Genomic DNA, 20,869 nt, shown 5'->3' on the forward strand with positions numbered 1-20,869 from the left:
CTTAAATACCAAGATCCTCACCTTGACATGACTTAGTTATTATCAAGCGCAGTTCGTTTCTTGTTATTACAGAAACAGAAATAAGCAAATAAATCAAAAATAAGAAATTGTTTTCCTAAATGAGCATTGCTGTTTTTTAAACTTTTTTGGAGAAATGATTTCTGTATAAGAGATCCCTTACCTGTAGTTAAAGGATTGGTCTTACTCATCGGGGCAGAATAGATAGAAGTAGGGTTTCCAGCCGTGTGGGTTTCAACTGGACATCTTAGTTTGTCAAAGGGCTGTCCTTTCAAAACTTTCTGTCTTATTTAAAACATTGCGAAAACTGGACAGAAATCCAGCCATTTGCAAAGAAGTGATAAGTGCAATAACCCTGACCCGGCATCATAACGCCACGACATCATTGTGACTGCCTCTGATGTCATCATGCCCACCCCAAGATCACTGCTCCACCCTTTGTTCAGGTTTAGCCACCGGCAAAGGTGGCAATCCTAACGCACAAGCACAATTGCTTTAGTTTTGATTAGGAATGCACCGAATCCACTCTTTAGAATCCCTCAATCTTTTGTGAAAGATTTGGCCTAATACAGGACCGAATCCAAATCCTAATTTGCTTATGCAAATTAAGGGCGGGAAAGGAAAAAGTGGAAAAATTGTTTTACTTCCTTGTTTTGTGACGAAAAGCCTGCCCCTAATTTACATATGCAAATTAGGATTCAGATTCGGTTCAGCCAAGCACAAGGATTTGGCCGAATCCTGCTGAAAAAGGCCGAATCTTGGCCGAATCCTGAACTGAATCCTGGATTTGGTGCATCCCTACACACTGGTATTTAACTGATCTAGGTGTTAAAATATCAGCCAAGACCAGGGCACAGTAATAGTTATAACAAATTTACCAACAAGTGCATTACTGGTAAATTTGTAATGACAGCCCTGGCCTTTGCTGGTTTCATCAACCGAATTGGAAAAGAATTTAGTGAGTAGGGTGGGTGTCTATTTCCAAACTGCCCAGAGCACACCGCCATCTCCTAGCTCCTATTCTATTCCACAGACAGCCGCCCTACTCACTAAATTCTATATCAATTCTGTCGATGAAACCTCGACCGACCCACCTGTCATATAATATCCCAACCTGATGATTTGTGTCTGAAACATGCCGATTTGTGTCTGAAAATTGCACTTTGCTCACTACACTGCATTTGTAAATAACCAATAACCATTATTGTTCTTGAACTGTGATCCTGGAGACCTGGGGCAAATTTATAGGCATTCAGATGCAATATTGTGTTGAACAATCTAGTTCATCGGATGACAAAGTCAGACCATGCAGGAGAATACAAAGCAGAGTCAGAGTAAAATCAGCAGTGTGCACGAGTCCTTAGGCTAGTGGAACACTATTTCAATCAAACATGTCCATGTCCAGCACGCTTTCTTTTGAATAACATGCCAAGGTATCCCCCATGAGCCATTAGTAGTAAAGGAATATTTGGTGGAGGGTGGACATTCTTAATGTAAATAGTACAGAAACTCTTGGTGACCATACACTGGCTGGTAACATCTGCTGACCAGGTATGGTGCCTCTCTAATGCCTACCTGAATGACTTCTACCTGTAAATCAGCTAGACATCTTTCAGACCTATTCCCATTTTGATGTGGTCCTCTCAAGAAGAGGCTGAATCCTGAACTCAGACAAATATCTGCTCATTTGGAGAAGTCACCAAACAAGCTGATCTTAACTCACAGGTCCGAGAACATTTTATGAGCTATGATTCCATTGAATTTATGGCCCAAAGCATTCTTTGCTCTGCAATATAACAAACCCTGATACACTGGGAACATGGAGGGCCTAGATTTCCCTGCTGATGTTTTCCACCAACACAGGCAGATAACGTTATAGGTAAAGACTAATTCAGGTGCTCTGCTGGATATACAGAAACCATGCATTGTTATAAAGGTTATTTGGTTAATTTACAAAGCTATGTACGTATGCATTACATGAGTACATTGAGTACATTGTTCCAACACTGTATTCCAGTGCAATCGGAGGCTTTGTTATGGGCCCCTAAAATGTACATTGTAAGTTAGGTTGAAAAAAGACACACGTCCATCAAGTTCAACCTTTTCACTCTATTTTAACCTGCCTAACTGCCAGTTGATCCAGAGGAAGGCAATTTGAAGCCTCCCTAGTTTGCCTCAGAGGGGGGAAAAAGTCCTTCCTGACTCCAAAATGGCAGGTCCCTGGATGCCCTCACTTCTTTAACACACAGCAGCATAGACCCCTTATTTATAAACAGGGTTCTAGTTACTTAGATTTTTGATGCACAGGCACATTTAGTGAGAAATAAAGTGAAACCGTACAAGATTCGGATGAGCAGAGCCATGCTATCATGCACACACACACAATCACGCGAACATTCCATCCAAACATATAATATCTTGAGCGGTTAATTGTGCCTCGGTGTCTCGTCTGTGAACACAAACACCGACCTCGTTTTTCACATCTGTCACCTGGTGAGAGGATTAGGGGAGCCGCTGTTTTGTTTTTATCCATCTGGGGTCAGGATTGTGCAGATGTTATTTTTATAACGTGAGCCGAGCGCTGGGAATATTTATCTTGTTTTATGTGGCTTCTCTGAGAGACACAATAAAAGCAGCTCATTGGAACTTGCTCTATACACAGTTATTGGCAGTTATTGCATACAGGGTTCTGTGCAAGGGATATCCCAAAAAGCAAAACCTACAAAATACGACACAGGTCCACATCTGGCCCTCGATGACCAGTCCCAAGCAGCATAAGCAAAGCCCTATATTGCAAAGTCATATACATTCCATCAGTCAAATGATATGACAGTTTCTGCATCACTTTCCCATCCCTTACTAACAAACCCTTCTCTCTCTTTCCATTGCATTGTTTCTCCTCTCTTCTTTCAGTTGGCCATGCAAAGACCAATACTGTCTCCAAACCTGCCCAATTTGGTCAGCAGCTTAATGCCCTGTATATTGAGCCAAAACAATAGACACTCCAAATGGAACATCTCACTTCAATTGGTCTGCATGGGTCCCTGGTGTGGTTTGATCATTGATTCAAGGCCAAATCAATAGGATCAGCCTAATGGCCCCAAATCTGGATAGTCATCACCATAAAGATCCACTTGTGGCCTTGCCAGATGAGAAGATCCTTCTCTCAAAATTCCAATTTTGTCTACTTCTTATTCCTCTACTGATTTGGCTTTTCACTCTTCACCCTTTTTCTTTTTCATTTAGCCTCTCTGTTTGGATATTTGCTCCTCTGGTTCATAGTTGAATATTGAAGTGGCAGTCCAGCCTTACTATAAGAAAGGGTTTAATTTAAGGGTGACTATGCTATGGGGCAGTCATGCTAAATTTAGAATTATAGAAGGGTGGTTTGGGCATTTGGTAAATTTTTTGACATCTATTCAACTGTACTTGCAAGAGTAGCTCGTACAGACAATAAATGTTCTCCACCATAACTAGGCTCATACACTATCAGCGTTAGTTTAAAATGTTACTATGACCTCATTGGGATACAATTTTGCTTTATTTAGCAAAAAAAGCAAGAAAATCTCAAATTATAAGAAACAATCCAAGATGATGAGAGGTCACAGAGACCTTCTTGTTATCCCATCTAAAGAAAAGATATGTGTTATAATAAGCTATAGGGCTCAGCTAGAAAGGTGACATTCACCAGAAGAGCAAAACATGTCAAGGCAACAGTATTCCTAACTGGACAGAGCAATTCCAACAATTTCATCTTTGCCTTTAAAATTCTTAAAGAGAAAAGCTTAAAAACATATAGCTGTCCATGGTGTAAATTAAAACTCACTGCTGAAACCTATAGCAATCAATATAGCAATCAATTTGACATCTGTTTTCTTTATTTTACCATTGAAGTTGCAGTCGGACTGATTAGTCCATTAGAATGATCATACACCGACGCAGGTGTAATACTCAAGATAGCCATTGCAAGACCTGATTGATTGACAGCCTTGTGGTATAGTAATGTGCAAGTAGATCTGATATCCATGGGGTACACATTAGGTTGGGCAGGTTCAGGGCACGAAGGGGAGTTGTTGGGGAGGGTTTGGGTGGGTGGCAGGTCCAGCTTTTGGTATAGGCAGACCTGTCACCTTGAGCCCCTGATTGGTGCATTTATGAAGCTGGGGCAGATATCAGTTGGCTGGCTGAAAAAACCCTTTGGGTGATGTCCACAAAAGATCTGTAGTGGGTCTTCATAAACCTTCTTATGTGATAAGATAACTGAACCCAAACTATTAGATTAAGCCTCCCACCACTATAGTTATGTATGGGTCACAAATATGACCCCTATGTGCCTTTAACCCACCTCTAGGGAACCTGAAACCCCTACCCGCTCAATGGGAGGGCTCAGTGGAAGATTACTGTTAAAGGGGAACTATCCTGAAAAATAAATGAAAATTTAATACAAGCTTCAACATACTGAAATAAGAAGCTTTGTAAATGAAATCAATTAAACATTCTGTACTGTTTCTGAAATAATCAAGTTTATATGCACTATTCTTCTCTCGGCATCTGTTTCTCCTCTTCTTGCAGGAGTTGGGTGTCATATGAATGATCCAATATATCTTATAGGGGGGCTCCTTTCCTAGCAGATGTATTAGAGGTCACTCAAGTAACTGATTCCAGTACTAACAGAATCTAACAAAATAACTGCCTTTTGCACAAATTCTGCATGTAGAGAGACATGATGTCTGGTGAGTTTAATAGAGTGAGCTCTAATACATCTTCTAGGCAAAAGGAGCCCCCCTATAAGATATATTGGATCTAACCGTCATTGAATATCTGACACCCAACTGCTGCATGAATAAAAAATGACGAGAAACAGATGCTGATCGAGGAATTGTGAAGGTGAAATTGATTATTTCAGAAATAGTACAGAATTTTTAATATATCTTATAGGGGACTCCCTTTGCCTAGAAGATGTATTAGAAGGGTTTTTTTCAGCCAGCCAACTGATATCTGCCCAAACTCCATAAATGTACCAATAAGATGCTGACTCAGGAGTGACCCAACTAGTGGCAAATATTTTGTGTATGGCCAAACGTAGGTGTTTTATTTTTTATTTATTCTGTGGTGACAGATATGAACATCTCTGTATAAAAGAGATTCAATTATACTTTCAATGTGCTTCTTTCTTGATGGATTAAAGCACAAAAACACACACAAAAGATGCAATTTTTCTGCAAAAATTCAGGTGCCTGAATGATGAACTCCTTGCAAATAACAAATGAATGGGTCGAAACGGACACGATAGAAATATGGAATCTTTTGTGGGTGCGCATAGTTTGATTTAATTCATTAGAAACGTTAAACAAAAACAAATCTAAAGAACTGAGAATTACACCCCCCAAATCAATTCTCATCAGAGTTTGTCATAATAACCACATTATTTCCATCGGTTACAGCACCATGCAAATGCAATCAGTAAGCTCCGCAATTTTTCCCTCTTCCCCACAGACTTGTCATGCAAGAAATCCAACAGTACCGGCCTGAGAGATGAGCTTGACGATAATGAAATCAGGGAAAATAATCTCTTGTTTCTGTTGATTCATGGTTTAAAGGGCCAGGGTGAGTATGCATTCTTAAATTAGAATCACCCACCTCATTATTACCCTCAGCGAACATTATAATAATGGATTCATAGCTCTATGGCAGGCCAGTCCATATCATTCTATTGCAGACCAGTATAGTTAGACAGGAACCCAATAACCTTCTAAGTTGCTGCCAGTTGCACCCATGCATTTTATGCAACTGTAGCGCTATAGTAAACTGACTTGTGCTAGGGCAGTTTAAGCTACTTTCCTTGGTGGGCTGAGACCACCGATGAGCTCTCTTTCTCAGGGGTAAGCCCTCGCAACGGTGTGGAGGCAAGGGTGTAGTGTAACTGTAACCAGGTGCGATAGCACAATGATGGGCGCCAGTAGTTCTTTAACAGTTAAACAAAGAACAATATTTATTGAACAATAGCACAGAGATCATTTAGCACATTGATCCACAATGGAGTATAGAACATACACAGCAGCATAAAGGAAGCATATACTCACAGCACGTATAGGCTGAATCCCCACAGGCTAGGGAATATACAGCAGAGAGTAAGTTGACAGCATGTGATGGATATTGCCCAGTTTTCAGGATATCTTACAGTGGCAGACTAGGGGAACTCCTGACATCCCTATCTCAACACTTGGTTCCTTACTCTGGGTCAGTAATACCCTGGGATCTTAATCCCTCTAATCTCCTACCCCTAGTTCTGGCCCTAATGTGTACTGTATATTGTGAGTGGGTCCCTAAGCTCAGTAAGTGACAGCAGCACAGAGCATGTGCAGTGAATCAGCAGAAAAGAAGATGGGGAGCTACTGGGGCATCTTTGGAGACACAGATCTTTACTGCTAAAGGGCTGTGGTTGCCTTGGGCTGGTACAGAAGCACAAAACATCATGTACAACGTTTCTAGCTACTTCTTTAGTTAAACCTTAGTTCTTCTTTAATGCGCATTTAAATACAGGTTTGAGCACAAATAAGTGCATTTGCTAATTGATTCAGAGCAATCTGAGTTGAGTTTGTTTATGTAGAATGCTCAGGGCCGGATTTGACTGGCAGGAGCCCCTAAGCCGCGCGGTCCTAGAGACCGGCTGATCGATCCTATCACTCACCCACACTATCTTGCGCCGTTCGAGGAGCATGGAGGAGTAGATGGAGCACTGGGGAGCTGCGCGTCCCCAGTGCTCCGGAGAAAGTGGCCAGAGCAGCATGCAGCTGCATCTTCTTGTGCTTGACGCACATTCAGCTATCAATAGAATCAGCATCGAACTGGGCCGGCAGGACACTGGACAAAAAACCCGGTGGGCCCAAGCCCTCGTGTGCCCCGCCAGCCCAGACCAGTTCCACAGAACCGGCGCTCCTGACCTCCCCTCCCCCGCCCTATGGCATAAAGAAGACTCAAAGCAGGTACGAGGGGGTCCTGCGACTGGGGAGGGGGCCCTTGGGGGGGCCCTGATGTGGCAGGCCTGGTGGGCCTTGACCCCCCCCAATTGAAAAATTCTGAAACAAACGTCTGTTTTATTAACAATAAAAAGCCAATATTTGTACACAAAAACAAGGAGAAAATTGCCAGCACACAGTTTGCCTTTAAAAATAATTACAGAAAATGAGGCTTTATGGTTAGTACCACACTTTGGCCAAAATGTATAAGCAGCAGTGCATTTAAAACCAAGGGCCCTCATTGTACAACACTGTCTATTAGATCTGTATGTCTGTAGTGCATTTAAAATCAAGTCCCCCAGCAAAAAGAGTAGTTGTAATTACCCTTAACTTTTAACTTTAGTTAAGCTCTAGTTAGCTCTATAAATTATAAACCTATAAATAAACTCTGACTTTTGTACAGCAAAGAGTGTGCACGTGTCTGCTGCAATCTATTTGCAAATGTTTAAAGGAAAAACATGTTTGTTCCAAAACACATCAGTTAATAGTGCTGCTCCAGCAGAATTCAAAATTTCAAAATTGAATATAAAAATATCTGTTTGCTCTTTTGAAAAATGGATTTCAGTGCAGAATTCTGCTGAAGCAGCACTATTAACTAATGCGTTTTGAAAAAAAAAACGTATTCCCATGACAGTATCCCTTTAAGCAGTAGAGTGGCTATAGAGGAAGCCAACCCTGTGTGGCCCAACCCCTTTGACCCAGTTCCTTGCCCCTTCCCAGTTTTTCATGCCGATTGCTCCTGCCCAGTTTTTTGTGCCCAATGCTCCTGCCCAGTCTTTCAAGCCTACACCCACAGCAGGCTAGCTCACAAGTATGTACTCTTTCACACATTGGACATGCACAAATCCACACGTGGCTGTGATTATGCTAGCATTGTGGGGAAAATAACACATTATGTTTAAAAAATAGGGGGAATTGTGTCTGCAATTGAACTCTGGATACTTTACTTGCTACCATGAATGATCCCTAATGCTTTTGTTACGTTGCTGGAAAAGCCAGTTCAGTGTCATTGTGCCATGTAACTGCCATGTAACTGCCATGTAACTGCCATGTAACTGCCATGTAACTGCCATGTAACTGCCATGTAACTGCATGGCTGGGGGCATGTGGCCAAGATGCACCTGAATCTGAAAGGGATCCATGATAGGGCTGCTGGCATTGGGAAGCGACACACTACATCCATGGCATGATACTAATTAAACAAGCCTATGTTTGCAGGCACCTTTGGTAAAAAAAATATCCTGGGTTCATTCTAAAATTGTCCACATGAATCTAAATTGTAATGTTCTGTAACATTCCTATTTGAAGGTTAGTTTACCTTTAAATCCAGAAGGAACCCATTCTAAAGCATTAGAGTTCTTTAAATTTACAAGAAGTAACAAAGCTGGACTCGTGTACATGGATTTATTCTCAGTAACTGACCGAAAAGAAGTGACTGGCACAGTTGAATTCTCCTGTGTTTAGACAAGCAGTAGGAAGATTTAAATGGACAGCAACTGGGAAATGAAGCATGGCGGAACAGAGGATATAAATTAGGTAAATAGGTAGCGTCTCAATGCCGAAACTGTAGTGTCATTCCTTACATCTTCTCCTCAAGCCCTGCCAGAAGTTGGGAGCAGTTAGTATAAATCTCCTTCCCACCCTTTCTGCTTCTATGTGTTTGAAGGCAAGGGTCCTTAAGACTGTTATCATCTGTAATATATGTCCCTTGTTAACCACTTCCACTTGAAACCTTGACAGATATTAAACCTACAGTCTTCTTGTCAGGTGAACTCAGAACTTCTAGACAGATCAGTGTGGAACCTTGACCCATTGATCATTGACTGGTCATACACCAGAATGTCCACTTATTGCTAAGGATGCAGAACAAGGGGATCTTTACCTGATTTTGCCAATCATGCTTGACTATATAGGGCTGATGCAAGTATTTGGCAACAAGGCCAAAGACTGGATCATAATAAAGACCTATGGTGACCCGTTGGAAGAGGACCACATCAGTGGGCCAAAGCACTTCTCTGAAATCTTGACATATATTCTTGACTAAGAACGCTTCATTTTGTTCCTAAAGGTGCTAAATTTTGATTTGATTCCTTTGACTATGGTTACCAAAACAAGGGGATCCTGATTTAGCCAAACCTGAATATGTTAAATAGGACAGATCCAACTGGTTAGTCTCAAGGCCAATGATCACATTATTTTAGGGGTCTTTGAGGACCTGGTTCTCAAACCTGTCCAAAACATACCTGACCTGTTTTCAACCATATGTTATAAAGGGAAGCCATAAACTAGACTCAATCTGGATGGGCCAACTGTCAGTTTTTAATCAAAAACTCTTCACTCGTTGACTGTTCTGCTAGCCAGGCTTAATTATGTAAGCTCTTATGTAAGATTTGGTTTCACAGACCTACCCTTAACCTTGGCCTCACCACGTAACAGCCTGAAAACCTTCAACGGCTCTGCCTGAAAAGCAATCCTTATTAAAACTGTAACTGAAATCTTCCTTTCAGCACCTTGACCGCTAAACTGATCAGTTCAAAGACTTAATCGATTGGCTTGATTGATTAACTTTTTTATGGTCTAATTGTTCAGCAGTGCCTATTGGAAAGCTATAAATTGACCTCCTACATGAGGTCTCCCTGTATAACCTGGCTGTGTTAGGTCAACAAAGAGGCACAGCTCTGGGCCCTCATACGTAGGAAGATGGATTTGCCTTCCACTGAACCTGTCAGTTTGCTGTTATGTTTCTAGTGATGCTCTGATCACTGTTGGCTACTGGGCCTTCCCGCTAGGAGTTGTCTCAGGTAATAATGCTCAATGTTTTCTGCCTCAGATCTTTCTTAATGCTCCTCTGAGCACTTGTTGTTACTAGGAATGCGTAGGAGGCATGATCTGGTTTTCATCCTGATCTGAATGCTGCTAACACTATATCCCTACCATTGCATTGAGCTTGGAATAGGCCAATGATCATGTTCAAGGGCATACAAGGTCACACAATTCAAGCATTTGCATTTAGAATTCTCCTTCTCCAAATGGGCAGTCAGAGCACCAGATAATGTCCAAACTGTCACCTAAAGTCCAAGCTGGAGAGTAGGATACATCTAAACAACGAGGCAAGTTCCTAGACACAATAATGTTGGAAAAAAAAGTAGGGCACACACTGCATCTCCCTGATTATCTAGAACAGCCATTTCTAACATCACTCTGCAGAGACTTTGATTTATTTTCCGCGCTTGAGCACTTATGGGCCATGACTCTCTCATTTATGCCAAAGCTGTTTATCCTTAAAATCTGCCCAGAAAAAAAAATGTCAGTGAGTAATGGATATGGGAAAGATGGTGGAACCTGGAATGTATCATCACTTCTCTGTATTGAACATATTCATATTAACCACTCAATCATGGTTCCACATTTCAGCGCCCTGAATAGCTAGTTTTATTGGCTAGAATTTATCATTTAATATCATTCAAGTAGTGTGTAATATCATTAAAAGCAGAGATAAATATATAGTGTGATTCTTTGTTCTGGGCATTGGTAATGTATATAAATACTGAATTATCTGTGGATTAGTTACAACGGATTCCCTTATTTTCTAACAAACATATTATCCCACCTAAACTTTGGCTATGTGTCTAGAGCTTTTATCAGTGGAAAAAGAGGGATTTGATTGTGGTTTCCATCAAGATTTCTCTCTGGGAATCTGAAGTCATGATAGCAGCCCTATATAAATCCCTCTGAGGTTTCCATATGATGAATACATCTCCCCCTAATGTTAATGCGCTAAGTGTTGAATTTCTCAAGCAATGGTTATTTAATCTCTTTTTATCAATGCCACAGAAACTCTATCTGCCCTTTATTGTTCTAGAAATAGCTTTTAATGAGAAAAAGATGGATCATGGGGCACTGTTTCAAGGTTTCTTTCTCCTTCCTATTTTCTTACCCCTTTATGTCTCCTTCCCCACTCCGTCATGTCATCCTTCTATATTTTTGTAGCTGTCAGTTTAGCATTTATAGATTGCTCTCTCTATTACAGGAAGGTCCAAGCTGCCATTCACTTCAGCTGTCACTTAACTACAAGCCAGGGGTGTTGCAAAAACTTAATATCCCAGTAAACATGCCCCAGACCCATAAACCAGTTGGAAATCTAAATTTTCTGCCAGTATGCAGAATGCAACCCTACTCCCCAGGTCCCATTTTTAATGTGTACCCTTGATGGTGACCCTATGTCAAGAGACTTCTGAATTTGATTTGACTGCTTGCATGGATGGCCAAATACCATTGATCTATTTTTTTTTGGGGGGGAGCACATGGTCCAAACAACTGAGTATAACTCGAAGGGAGCTGTGGGAACCGTTACTTCCACACCTGTTTGGAAGGACCATCTGAATGGCCTATCAAAGCTTATTTTTGGAGAAACCCATCTGAATGAGCTATCATAGCCATTTAGAAGGGTAGCAATACAATAAATGCGCAGGTTGGACAGTTAGGTCAACATTGACCAAAGTTCCTGAACATAGTGTATATGTGGCCACCTGAACTGGGTGTAACATGCTTAAAATTAACAGATGCACTTACGTATGGTACTTGTGCACCCAGTCTTTAACTATAGGCAGGGCAGCCATCGGGGGGGACAGGGGGGAGAGTTGTAGAGGGCCCGAGGGTAAAGGGGGCCCGGCCACGCCACACTTACTTGATTAGCTGGGGCCACCATCTTTCTGAGAGCTGCTGACTTCGGGAAGGCATGGACGTTTAAGGGGCCCTGGCCACCAATTTTCTCATAATGTGGGGGGGGGAGCCTGGCCACCAATTTTTTTTCTCATGTGGGGTCCTAGCCACCAATATTTTTTAATGGGGGGGCCCTGGCCACAAATGTTTTTTTTATGGGGGGCCCTGACCACCAATATGTTTTTATTTTTTATTAACATGTGGGAACCCTAGCCCCAATATTTTTTTGTTTTTTTTACTGTGTGGTTGGGGGCGGACCTGTAGGTGGGGCTTGCGGTGGGCGCAGCCCAGGAAATGTTGTCGTAGGGGGCCCTGCGATTTCTGATGGCGGTCCTGACTATAGGTATCTCAGTAAGTCTCCTACTGGAATTGAATTGGAAATATCTGACCCATGGAATTTTGGGCCATTTAGGACCACAACTACAGGTGCAGATGTACAAAAATGGGTGACGTCGTTGCCCATATTGACAACATTTATGGTACTTCTGTTCCAAATCTCATGCAAGTGCATCTATTAACGCAGGGGAACCTTGAAGGTACCACAACCTCAAAGGGTGCTCGCAGCGGGCTGCATCAATGCATGCAAACTCCTGTCTAAAGAATCACATGCAGATGTAATGTTGATTCCGAGCATCAGAAACGACGGCATCCTGAATTACATTTTCAGTACAATAGTTTCCACTTGCTCCCCAGCAGCCACTATATGTGTCTGTTTTATAGCAACCCTATGTGTTTATAACTTGTGCTGCCCTCGGCTCCGATATTTGTTATTTGATATACAGTATGTGGGCATAAAGTAAATAGTCCCACAGTCTGATAGAAAGAACATGGATAGTCTCTGTGCCTTAGCCAAGCCTTCCCCAACAGTACCCTTCCAGAAGGAAATATATTTTCTTTCATTATGAGCAGACATCCCCTTTAATGGTCTTCTGATGATATAAATCCTAGCATATAAATGGCTGTATAGATTTTTATAGTGATTCAATAACCATGTTGTTTATACTCCATCCCAGTACTTGATCGTTTCCTGACAGCATGAACTTTCCGCTTTGTTTTGGGCTGTGGGAATCTACGCGTTCCAGACTCTCGACATGTGAGCTGTGTGAGCGATTTGGTGGGCTATTGTTTTATGAACTTGATCAAAAGATAATGGTATATAAAGTCAGAGAATAAAGGACATGCTTCTTCCATTACTGCTGATCTAGGCCTTCTGTCTAGACTTTCCCTTCGAGAGGGAAAACCCTCCCCAATGGAAAAGAGGCAAATGCCAAATAGATGTTCACAGAAGGACTTGCAGGAATATTTTATTATTAATTGTGACTTTAGAGATCTATATGTTTTATGTAATGGTGCCCCCATGAGAGGCTTTAGTTAAAAGATATAAAGCCAGGCAAGCATAACACCATTTTCTCCAGTTTGGTGCCACTTGGACACCAGATGGCACAAGACAGTAAGACATTGATGGTCAAGACCTTTAACAATATATAAAACACACTTGCTCTCATAACTAGTCATACAGTTCATGAATATTGTATGGCACCGTTTTAAAGAACTGAGTTTGCAAATCGAAACACTATTAAAAGAGACCCATGTGAATATCTCCAAAGCTTAATTTAGAATGGAAGAGCAACTGATTCTACAAAACAAGGAGATGGTACTATAAATCATTCTGCCAGGGACTTCCGCAATGGTTGCTTGTGTTAAAGGGCCCACTATTATCCAATCATTGCCACTGATCATCCCTGAGCAACTGCGGAAACTGGGTCCTAAGGCAAAAAGTCAAAGAGGCATCTGTTTTCAATTCCCACAACACAAGGGGTGAGGCTCAAGCAGTGTCGGACTGGCCCACTGGGATACCAGGAAAACTCCCGGTGGGCCCAGGTGTCAGTGGGTCTCTTGCTTCTAACCATTTAGCCTATTTCATGGTCATTTCCTATTTCTTTATGGTGAAAAAATGCTTAATAATGGAAGAATATAGTGTAGAAGTACAAGTAAGTAATGCAAGACTAAGAGAATAAACAGTTTGAGAGAGGAGAGGAGGAATAATAGTTTGAAAACTGGTCCCACAGTCTACAGTTTTCCAGTGGGCCCAAGATCTGAGGTTTTCTGGTGGGCCCCTGGTATCCCAGTCCGACACTGGGCTGAAGTTGAACTCAGTTAGAAGGTAAATGCATGTAACCCTATTCAATAAACTAATTGTTTTACAAGGGTGTTAGGATAGTAAGTTACAAAGTCCAGCAATGTCTAGAGTGCAATGAATGTAAAATTGGATCTCCATGTCTCTATCTCTTACCAACAGTAAGAACAATACTTGTAGCTTAAAGTTTCTGGGCCCCAAAGCAAAGTAATTTCTAGAGCCCCCAAACTATGTAAGCATGACTTATCTCTCAAGCATATAATGAGCTTGCTTATTGGTCATGGACCCATCGGGTCTTTTATATCCCATCCCCCCTCCAGTGGTTGTGATTCCCCTATTATCATACCCCTGCCATCTTCCATACACTCTTAAACTTCTGGCCATATGTACCTTGCTCCCAACAGCCATGCCAACCTCACCCTTTCATCCAATCAATAACAACAAGCCATATCCTTGTCCTTCATTTTCTGCCTACTCTTTTCAGTAAATTCACCAAACTTTTCCACTACATGCCTTGATGTTTTTGTCACTTCTCCCATATAATTCCCTATCACTATCTCTTTATCTCACTGTATCTGTTTGCCTTGCTTTATCCCCATCCTTACAGTCCCTTGTGTGTTTGCTTTGGGTCGGTGCCAGGGAGAAGCCAGTTCCTCTCCATCCTGCGGATGCTTATTGATTCAGCATTAAAATCTGGCACGGTAAGCTCGTCAGGGTGACCTCTATACACTGCAGTTCTCTTTAGCTCACATTAGGTTGACATACATGAAAAAGCTTGCCAGAAAGTAAAGAGTTACTTACCATGAGCATCTCGCTCGTCAGAGAGTTCACCAGATCGGACACAGAAGCATGTTGATCTGTTTTACGATCAGGATCTTCTGGCTGCGCATGCCCCGGCACTCCTGACGTACTTGTGCTCTTGCCACCTGTCTGTAATCTTCAAAGAGAAACAAGGAATCAAAATCTGATCCTTAAAATTCATAGATTCAATCCAGAAACTGATCTTGGTGGGACCCAGAAATGGACTTGAAGTTGAGCAACCAAAACAGCAGAATCCAGTTTTATGTTGAGTGTCAGTTCCTTGGCTCTGCTTCACTCCTAACGTTACTTCAATCCTATCAATAGACTTCAGTTTTTTTCCAAGGGTGAGCAAAATGCTACAATCTCCGGCAGCACTATTAAATTAACTCTAAACACTGTATTAGGAGAATGACACATGGAGTGGTCTCAGGCCCAAATTTACTACCGAAACGTTTGCTGGGATCTCACAAAAATAAAAGAAGCTTTTTTCAGATTTTTGCAGAAGCAGTAGGTGGAGTGTGCCTATGTTCTATTTGGTTCCAAATTTACCTTCAGTTGACCCGTTGCTTCCTCTTAATCCTATATCAATGCCAGTAGTTATACATTGAAGAGCTCCAGCTAAATGAATAGGACAGCAAAGGCAAGACAGAGGAGAAGTTATAAACTTTAGATTTGGAGAAGAGGACAATAAGTATGATTTACAGCTTGGAGGAAAGGATCAGAATCTGAGTTTTCACAGCGTTGGGAAAGTCCTCTCCTCTCCTGGAGGACCAGACCTCTATTTGAGGAGCTTGTCAGGGTCCCCGTATTTTATTCCACTGTCAATTTACAGTGATTGACAGTAGATTTTTAAAGTTGAAAACCGCAGTGACTTACATGCCTAAACCAGTCCATGTGGCATTATCCCAACAGCGGATAAAATTAAACGTTATTCCGAATGCTCTGATTGAGCAGCAATGCCGACCAGTCAGAAAGCCTTCCTAGAACTGAATTAAAAATGCCATTTTCATGAGTCTATAGTTACACAAGTGTCCACTGTATGTCTGGTTGCCATAGGCACTCGTTACTAAAGAGCTTAATGAGTGAATCAATAGAATTACTGTTTGGGTATGTAAGATATATGTATTATGGCCAACTGCAGAATGTGGATAATGCTGACATCTTACAACAATTGTCTTTAGCGGTAACGAAAATCAATATATTAATGAAGGTAATATCTAAGATCTCAGCCCTACCACAGGTTCCAATGAAACAATGACTACCTACGGCCCGTATTTTGCCCAACACTTTCTGGTTTAATGGATCTGCCGAAGTAATGAGAGTTTTATAAGGCCTATGGCACTTGGCATTTGTCTATTATTTAACCACAACTGTCATGATTTTAGTACTTTCCTTTGCTACAGTCATTAAGAATGCTTGATTGATCTCATTTTATTATTGTATTCTAAGAAAATTATAATCACTGCTTGCCTTCCCTTTGTTATAATATTCATTAGCACTTTGTCTTCATCTATACCAACATATCAATGCAAAGTTATAGCAACTCTTATTATTATTATTATAAATATTAAGACACCTTAAAAATAACGACTGAGGATTATAGGACTAAGCTGAGGGCATTTTAATGCAATGAAATGTGCATCCAGCAAAGCAATGACGTTAATAATTGTTTGGTTATAAAATGTACGTTAGTAATATTGCAATGTTGTTTTGGGGAGCTGTTTAAAATGAGTGACTTCCAAAATCCCCCTGAAAGGGAAAGCTTGAAATGAGGGAGCGGCAGATACAGGCTGGATAGAGAGACCTGCATGCACAGGAGAAGCACAGAGAAGCAGCCAACAAACAGATAATACAGTTACTATAGAACAGGAGAAAGAGACAAGGAGTTACATAGTATGAGCAGTCAGCATTGGTGAATCACAAAGCCAGCAGGTAACAGTTTCTCTGCCCTGTTAAAAATGTGCACAATGGTTAAAGAAGAGGAAAAGGGGGCGAGGAAAAAGGGGGTGAGGAGATGGGGGTACAGCTGTGTGTAGAAAAGGAGAGACAGGTAAAAGTTAGTGAATTAAATGACTGGCAATACAGTAATCGATTGAGGTAGAGAGCAGACAGGTAGAGAGCAGCAGGGACACACGGAAACACTGAAGAGGCAACATTTACAGCTGCAAAACAAGAGAGATGTTTAATAGGAAAGGACCACATCAACAATGATAACAGAAGTGCTTCTTTGACAGACATGTCTAAACCATATCCATTATATATTAAATCAGTGAGAAAAACAATTCCTGACCATTGACAGAGTTCATTGGTACAACTGTACGTTCATGAGCCCAGAGCTGCCTTTAAGGGGGGTCCAAATTCCCTGATCCCTACATTGTACCTATAGTAGCAGGGAAGGGAGTGTGACTGTGGGATAGCAGGTATAGTAGGGAGAGATGGTGTCTATAGTAACAGTGGGATAATAGTCTCTGGGAAGTGAGTGTGACTGTGGGATAACAGGTATAGTAGGGAGAGATGGTGTCTATAGTAACAGTGGATAATAGTCTCTGGGAAGGGAGTGTGACTGTGGGATAGCAGGTATAGTAGGGAGAGATGGTGCCTATAGTAACAGTGGGATAATAGTCTCTGGGAAGGGAGTGTGACTGTGGGATAGCAGGTATAGTAGGAAGAGATGGTGCCTATAGTAACAGTGGATAATAGTCTCTCTGGGAAGGGAGTGTGACTTGGGATAGCAGGTATAGTAGGAGAGATGGTGTCTATAGTAACAGTGGATTAATAGTCTCTGGGAAGGGAGTGTGACTGTGGGATAGCAGTATAGTAGGGAGAGATGGTGCCTATAGTAACAGTGGATAATAGTCTCTGGGAAGGGAGTGTGACTGTGGGATAGCAGGTATAGTAGGGAGAGATGGTGCCTATAGTAAGAGTGGATAATAGTCTCTGGGAAGGAGTGTGACTGTGGGATAGCAGGTATAGTAGGGAGAGATGGTGCCTATAGTAACAGTGGGATAATAGTCTCTGGGAAGGGAGTTGTGACTGTGGGATAGCAGGTATAGTAGGGAGAGATGGTGTCTATAGTAACAGTGGATAATAGTCTCTGGGAAGGGAGTGTGACTGTGGGATAGCAGGTATAGTAGGGAGAGATGGTGTCTATAGTAACAGTGGATAATAGTCTCTGGGAAGGGAGTGTGACTGTGGGATAGCAGGTATAGTAGGGAGAGATGGTGCCTATAGTAACAGTGGATAATAGTCTCTGGGAAGGGAGTGTGACTGTGGGATAGCAGGTATAGTAGGGAGAGATGGTGCCTATAGTAAGAGTGGATAATAGTCTCTGGGAAGGGAGTGTGACTGTGGGATAGCAGGGATAGTAGGGAGAGATGGTGCCTATAGTAACAGTGGGATAATAGTCTCTGGGAAGGGAGTGTGACTGTGGGATAGCAGGTATAGTAGGGAGAGATGGTGCCTATAGTAACAGTGGGATAATAGTCTCTGGGAAGGGAGTGTGACTGTGGGATAGCAAGTATAGTAGGGAGAGATGGTGTCTATAGTAACAGTGGATAATAGTCTCTGGGAAGGAGTGTGACTGTGGATAGCAGGTATAGTAGGGAGAGATGGTGTCTATAGTAACAGTGGATAATAGTCTCTGGGAAGGGAGTGTGACTGTGGGATAGCAGGTATAGTAGGGAGAGATGGTGTCTATAGTAACAGTGGATAATAGTCTCTGGGAAGGGGGTGTGACTGTGGGATAGCAGGTATAGTAGGGAGAGATGGTGCCTATAGTAACAGTGGATAATAGTCTCTGGGAAGGGAGTGTGACTGTGGATAGCAGGTATAGTAGGGAGAGATGGTGTCTATAGTAACAGTGGATAATAGTCTTTGGGAAGGGAGTGTGACTGTGGGATAGCAGGTATAGTAGGGAGAGATGGTGTCTAAGTAACAGTGGATAATAGTCTCTGGGAAGGGAGTGTGACTGTGGGATAGCAGGTATAGTAGGGAGAGATGGTGCTATAGTAACAGTGGGATAATAGTCTTCTGGGAAGGGAGTGTGACTGTGGGATAGCAGGTATAGTAGGAGAGATGGTGCCTATAGTAACAGTGGATAATAGTCTCTGGGAAGGAGTGTGACTGTGGATAGCAGGTATAGTAGGGAGAGATGAGTGCCTATAGTAACAGTGGATAATAGTCTCTGGAAGCGGAGTGTGACTGTGGGATAGCAGGTATAGTGGGGAGAGATGGTGCTATAGTAACAGTGGATAATAGTCTCTGGGAAGGGAGTGTGACTGTGGGATAGCAGGTATAGTAGGGAGAGATGGTGTCTATAGTAACAGTGGATAATAGTCTCTGGGAGGAGTGTGACTGGGGGATAGCAGGTATAGTAGGGAGAGATGGTGTCTATAGAAAACAGTGATAATAGTCTCTGGAAGGGAGTGTGACTGTGGGATAGCAGGTATAGTAGGGAGAGATGGTGCTATAGTAACAGTGGATAATAGTCTCTGGGAAGGGAGTGTGACTGTGGGATAGCAGGTTTATAGTAGGGAGAGATGGTGCCTATAGTAACAGTGGATAATAGTCTCTGGAAGGGAGTGTGACTGTGGATAGCAGGTATAGTAGGGAGAGATGGTGCTATAGTAACAGTGGATAATAGTCTCTGGGAAGGGAGTGTGACTGTGGGATAGCAGGTATAGTAGGGAGAGATGGTGCTATAGTAACAGTGGATAATAGTCTCTGGGAAGGGAGTGTGACTGTGGGATAGCAGGTATAGTAGGGAGAGATGGTGCTATAGTAACAGTGGATAATAGTCTCTGGGAAGGGAGTGTGACTTGGGATAGCAGGTATAGTAGGGAGAGATGGTGTCTATAGTAAACAGTGGATAATAGTCTCTGGGAAGGGAGTGTGACTGTGGGATAGCAGGTTTATAGTAGGGAGAGATGGTGTCTATAGTAACAGTGGATAATAGTCTCGGGGAAGGGAGTGTGATGTGGAATAGCAGGTATATAGGGAGAGATGGTGCCTATAGTAGAACAGTGGGATAATAGTCTCTGGAAGGGAGTGTGACTGTGGGATAGCAGTATAGTAGGGAGAGATGGTGCCTATAGTAACAGTGGATAATTTGTCTCTGGGAAGGAAGTGTGACTGTGGAGATAAGCAAGGTATAGTACGGAGAGATGGTTGCCTATAGTAACAGTGGATAATAGTCTCTGGAAGAGGGAGTGTGACTGTGGAAGATAGCAAAGGGATAGTAGGGAGAGATGGTGTCTATAGTAAACAGTGGATAATAGTCTCTGGGAAGGGAGTGTGACTGTGGGATAGCAGGTATAGTAGGGAGAGATGGTGCTATAGTAACAGTGGGAAAAATAGTCTCTGGGAAGGGAGTGTGACTGTGGGATAGCAGGTATAGTAGGAGAGATGGTGTCTATAGTACAGTGGATAATAGTCTCTGGGAAGGGAGTGTGACTGTGGGATAGCAGTATAGTAGGGAGAGATGGTGTTATAGTAACAGTGGATAATAGTCTCTGGGAAGGGAGTGTGACTGTGGGATAGCAGGTATAGTAGGAGAGATGTGCCTATAGTAACAGTGGATAATAGTCTCTGGGAAGGGAGTGGACTGTGGGATGCAGGTATAGTAGGGAGAATGTGTATAGAACAGTGATATATCCTGGAAGGGAGTGTGACTGTGGATAGCAGGTATAGTAGGGAGAGATGTGTCTAAGTAACAGGGATAATAGTCTCTGGGAAGGGAGTGTGACTGTGGATAGCAGTATGTAGGGAGAGATGGTGTCTATAGTAACAGTGGATAATAGTCTCTGGGAAGGGAGTGTGACTGTGGGATAGCAGGTATAGTAGGGAGAGATGGTTGCATAGTAACAGTGGTAATAGTCTCTGGGAAGGGAGTGTGCTGTGGATAGCAGGTATAGTAGGAGAGATGGTGCCTATAGTAACAGTGGATAATAGTCTCTGGAAGGAGTGTGACTGTGGATAGCAGGTATAGTAGGGAGAGATGGTGCTATAGTAACAGTGGATAATAGTCTCTGGAAGGGAGTGTGACTGTGGGATAGCAGGTATAGTAGGGAGAGATGGTGCCTATAGTAACAGTGGATAATAGTCTCTGGGAAGGGAGTGTGACTGTGGGATAGCAGGTATAGTAGGGAGAGATGTCTATAGTAACAGTGGATAA

At 42.3% G+C, this 20,869-nt stretch overlaps 1 protein-coding gene across 6 annotated transcripts in view; it reads right to left on the reverse strand.

The window, feature by feature from the left end:
• LOC108714932 (synaptotagmin-7) overlaps nucleotides 1-20,869 on the reverse strand; it is a 230,659-nt gene that overhangs the window by 20,292 nt on the left and 189,498 nt on the right. For all 6 annotated transcript variants that reach the window (XM_041560872.1, XM_041560871.1, XM_041560873.1 and 3 more), the window contains one exon: nucleotides 14,698-14,833. In XM_041560872.1, coding sequence (XP_041416806.1) covers nucleotides 14,698-14,833 — 136 coding nt within the window. The remainder of the gene's footprint in view (nucleotides 1-14,697; nucleotides 14,834-20,869) is intronic.

The sequence above is a fragment of the Xenopus laevis genome, chromosome 4S, assembly GCF_017654675.1.
Source record: "Xenopus laevis strain J_2021 chromosome 4S, Xenopus_laevis_v10.1, whole genome shotgun sequence".
Lineage (NCBI taxonomy): Eukaryota > Metazoa > Chordata > Amphibia > Anura > Pipidae > Xenopus > Xenopus laevis.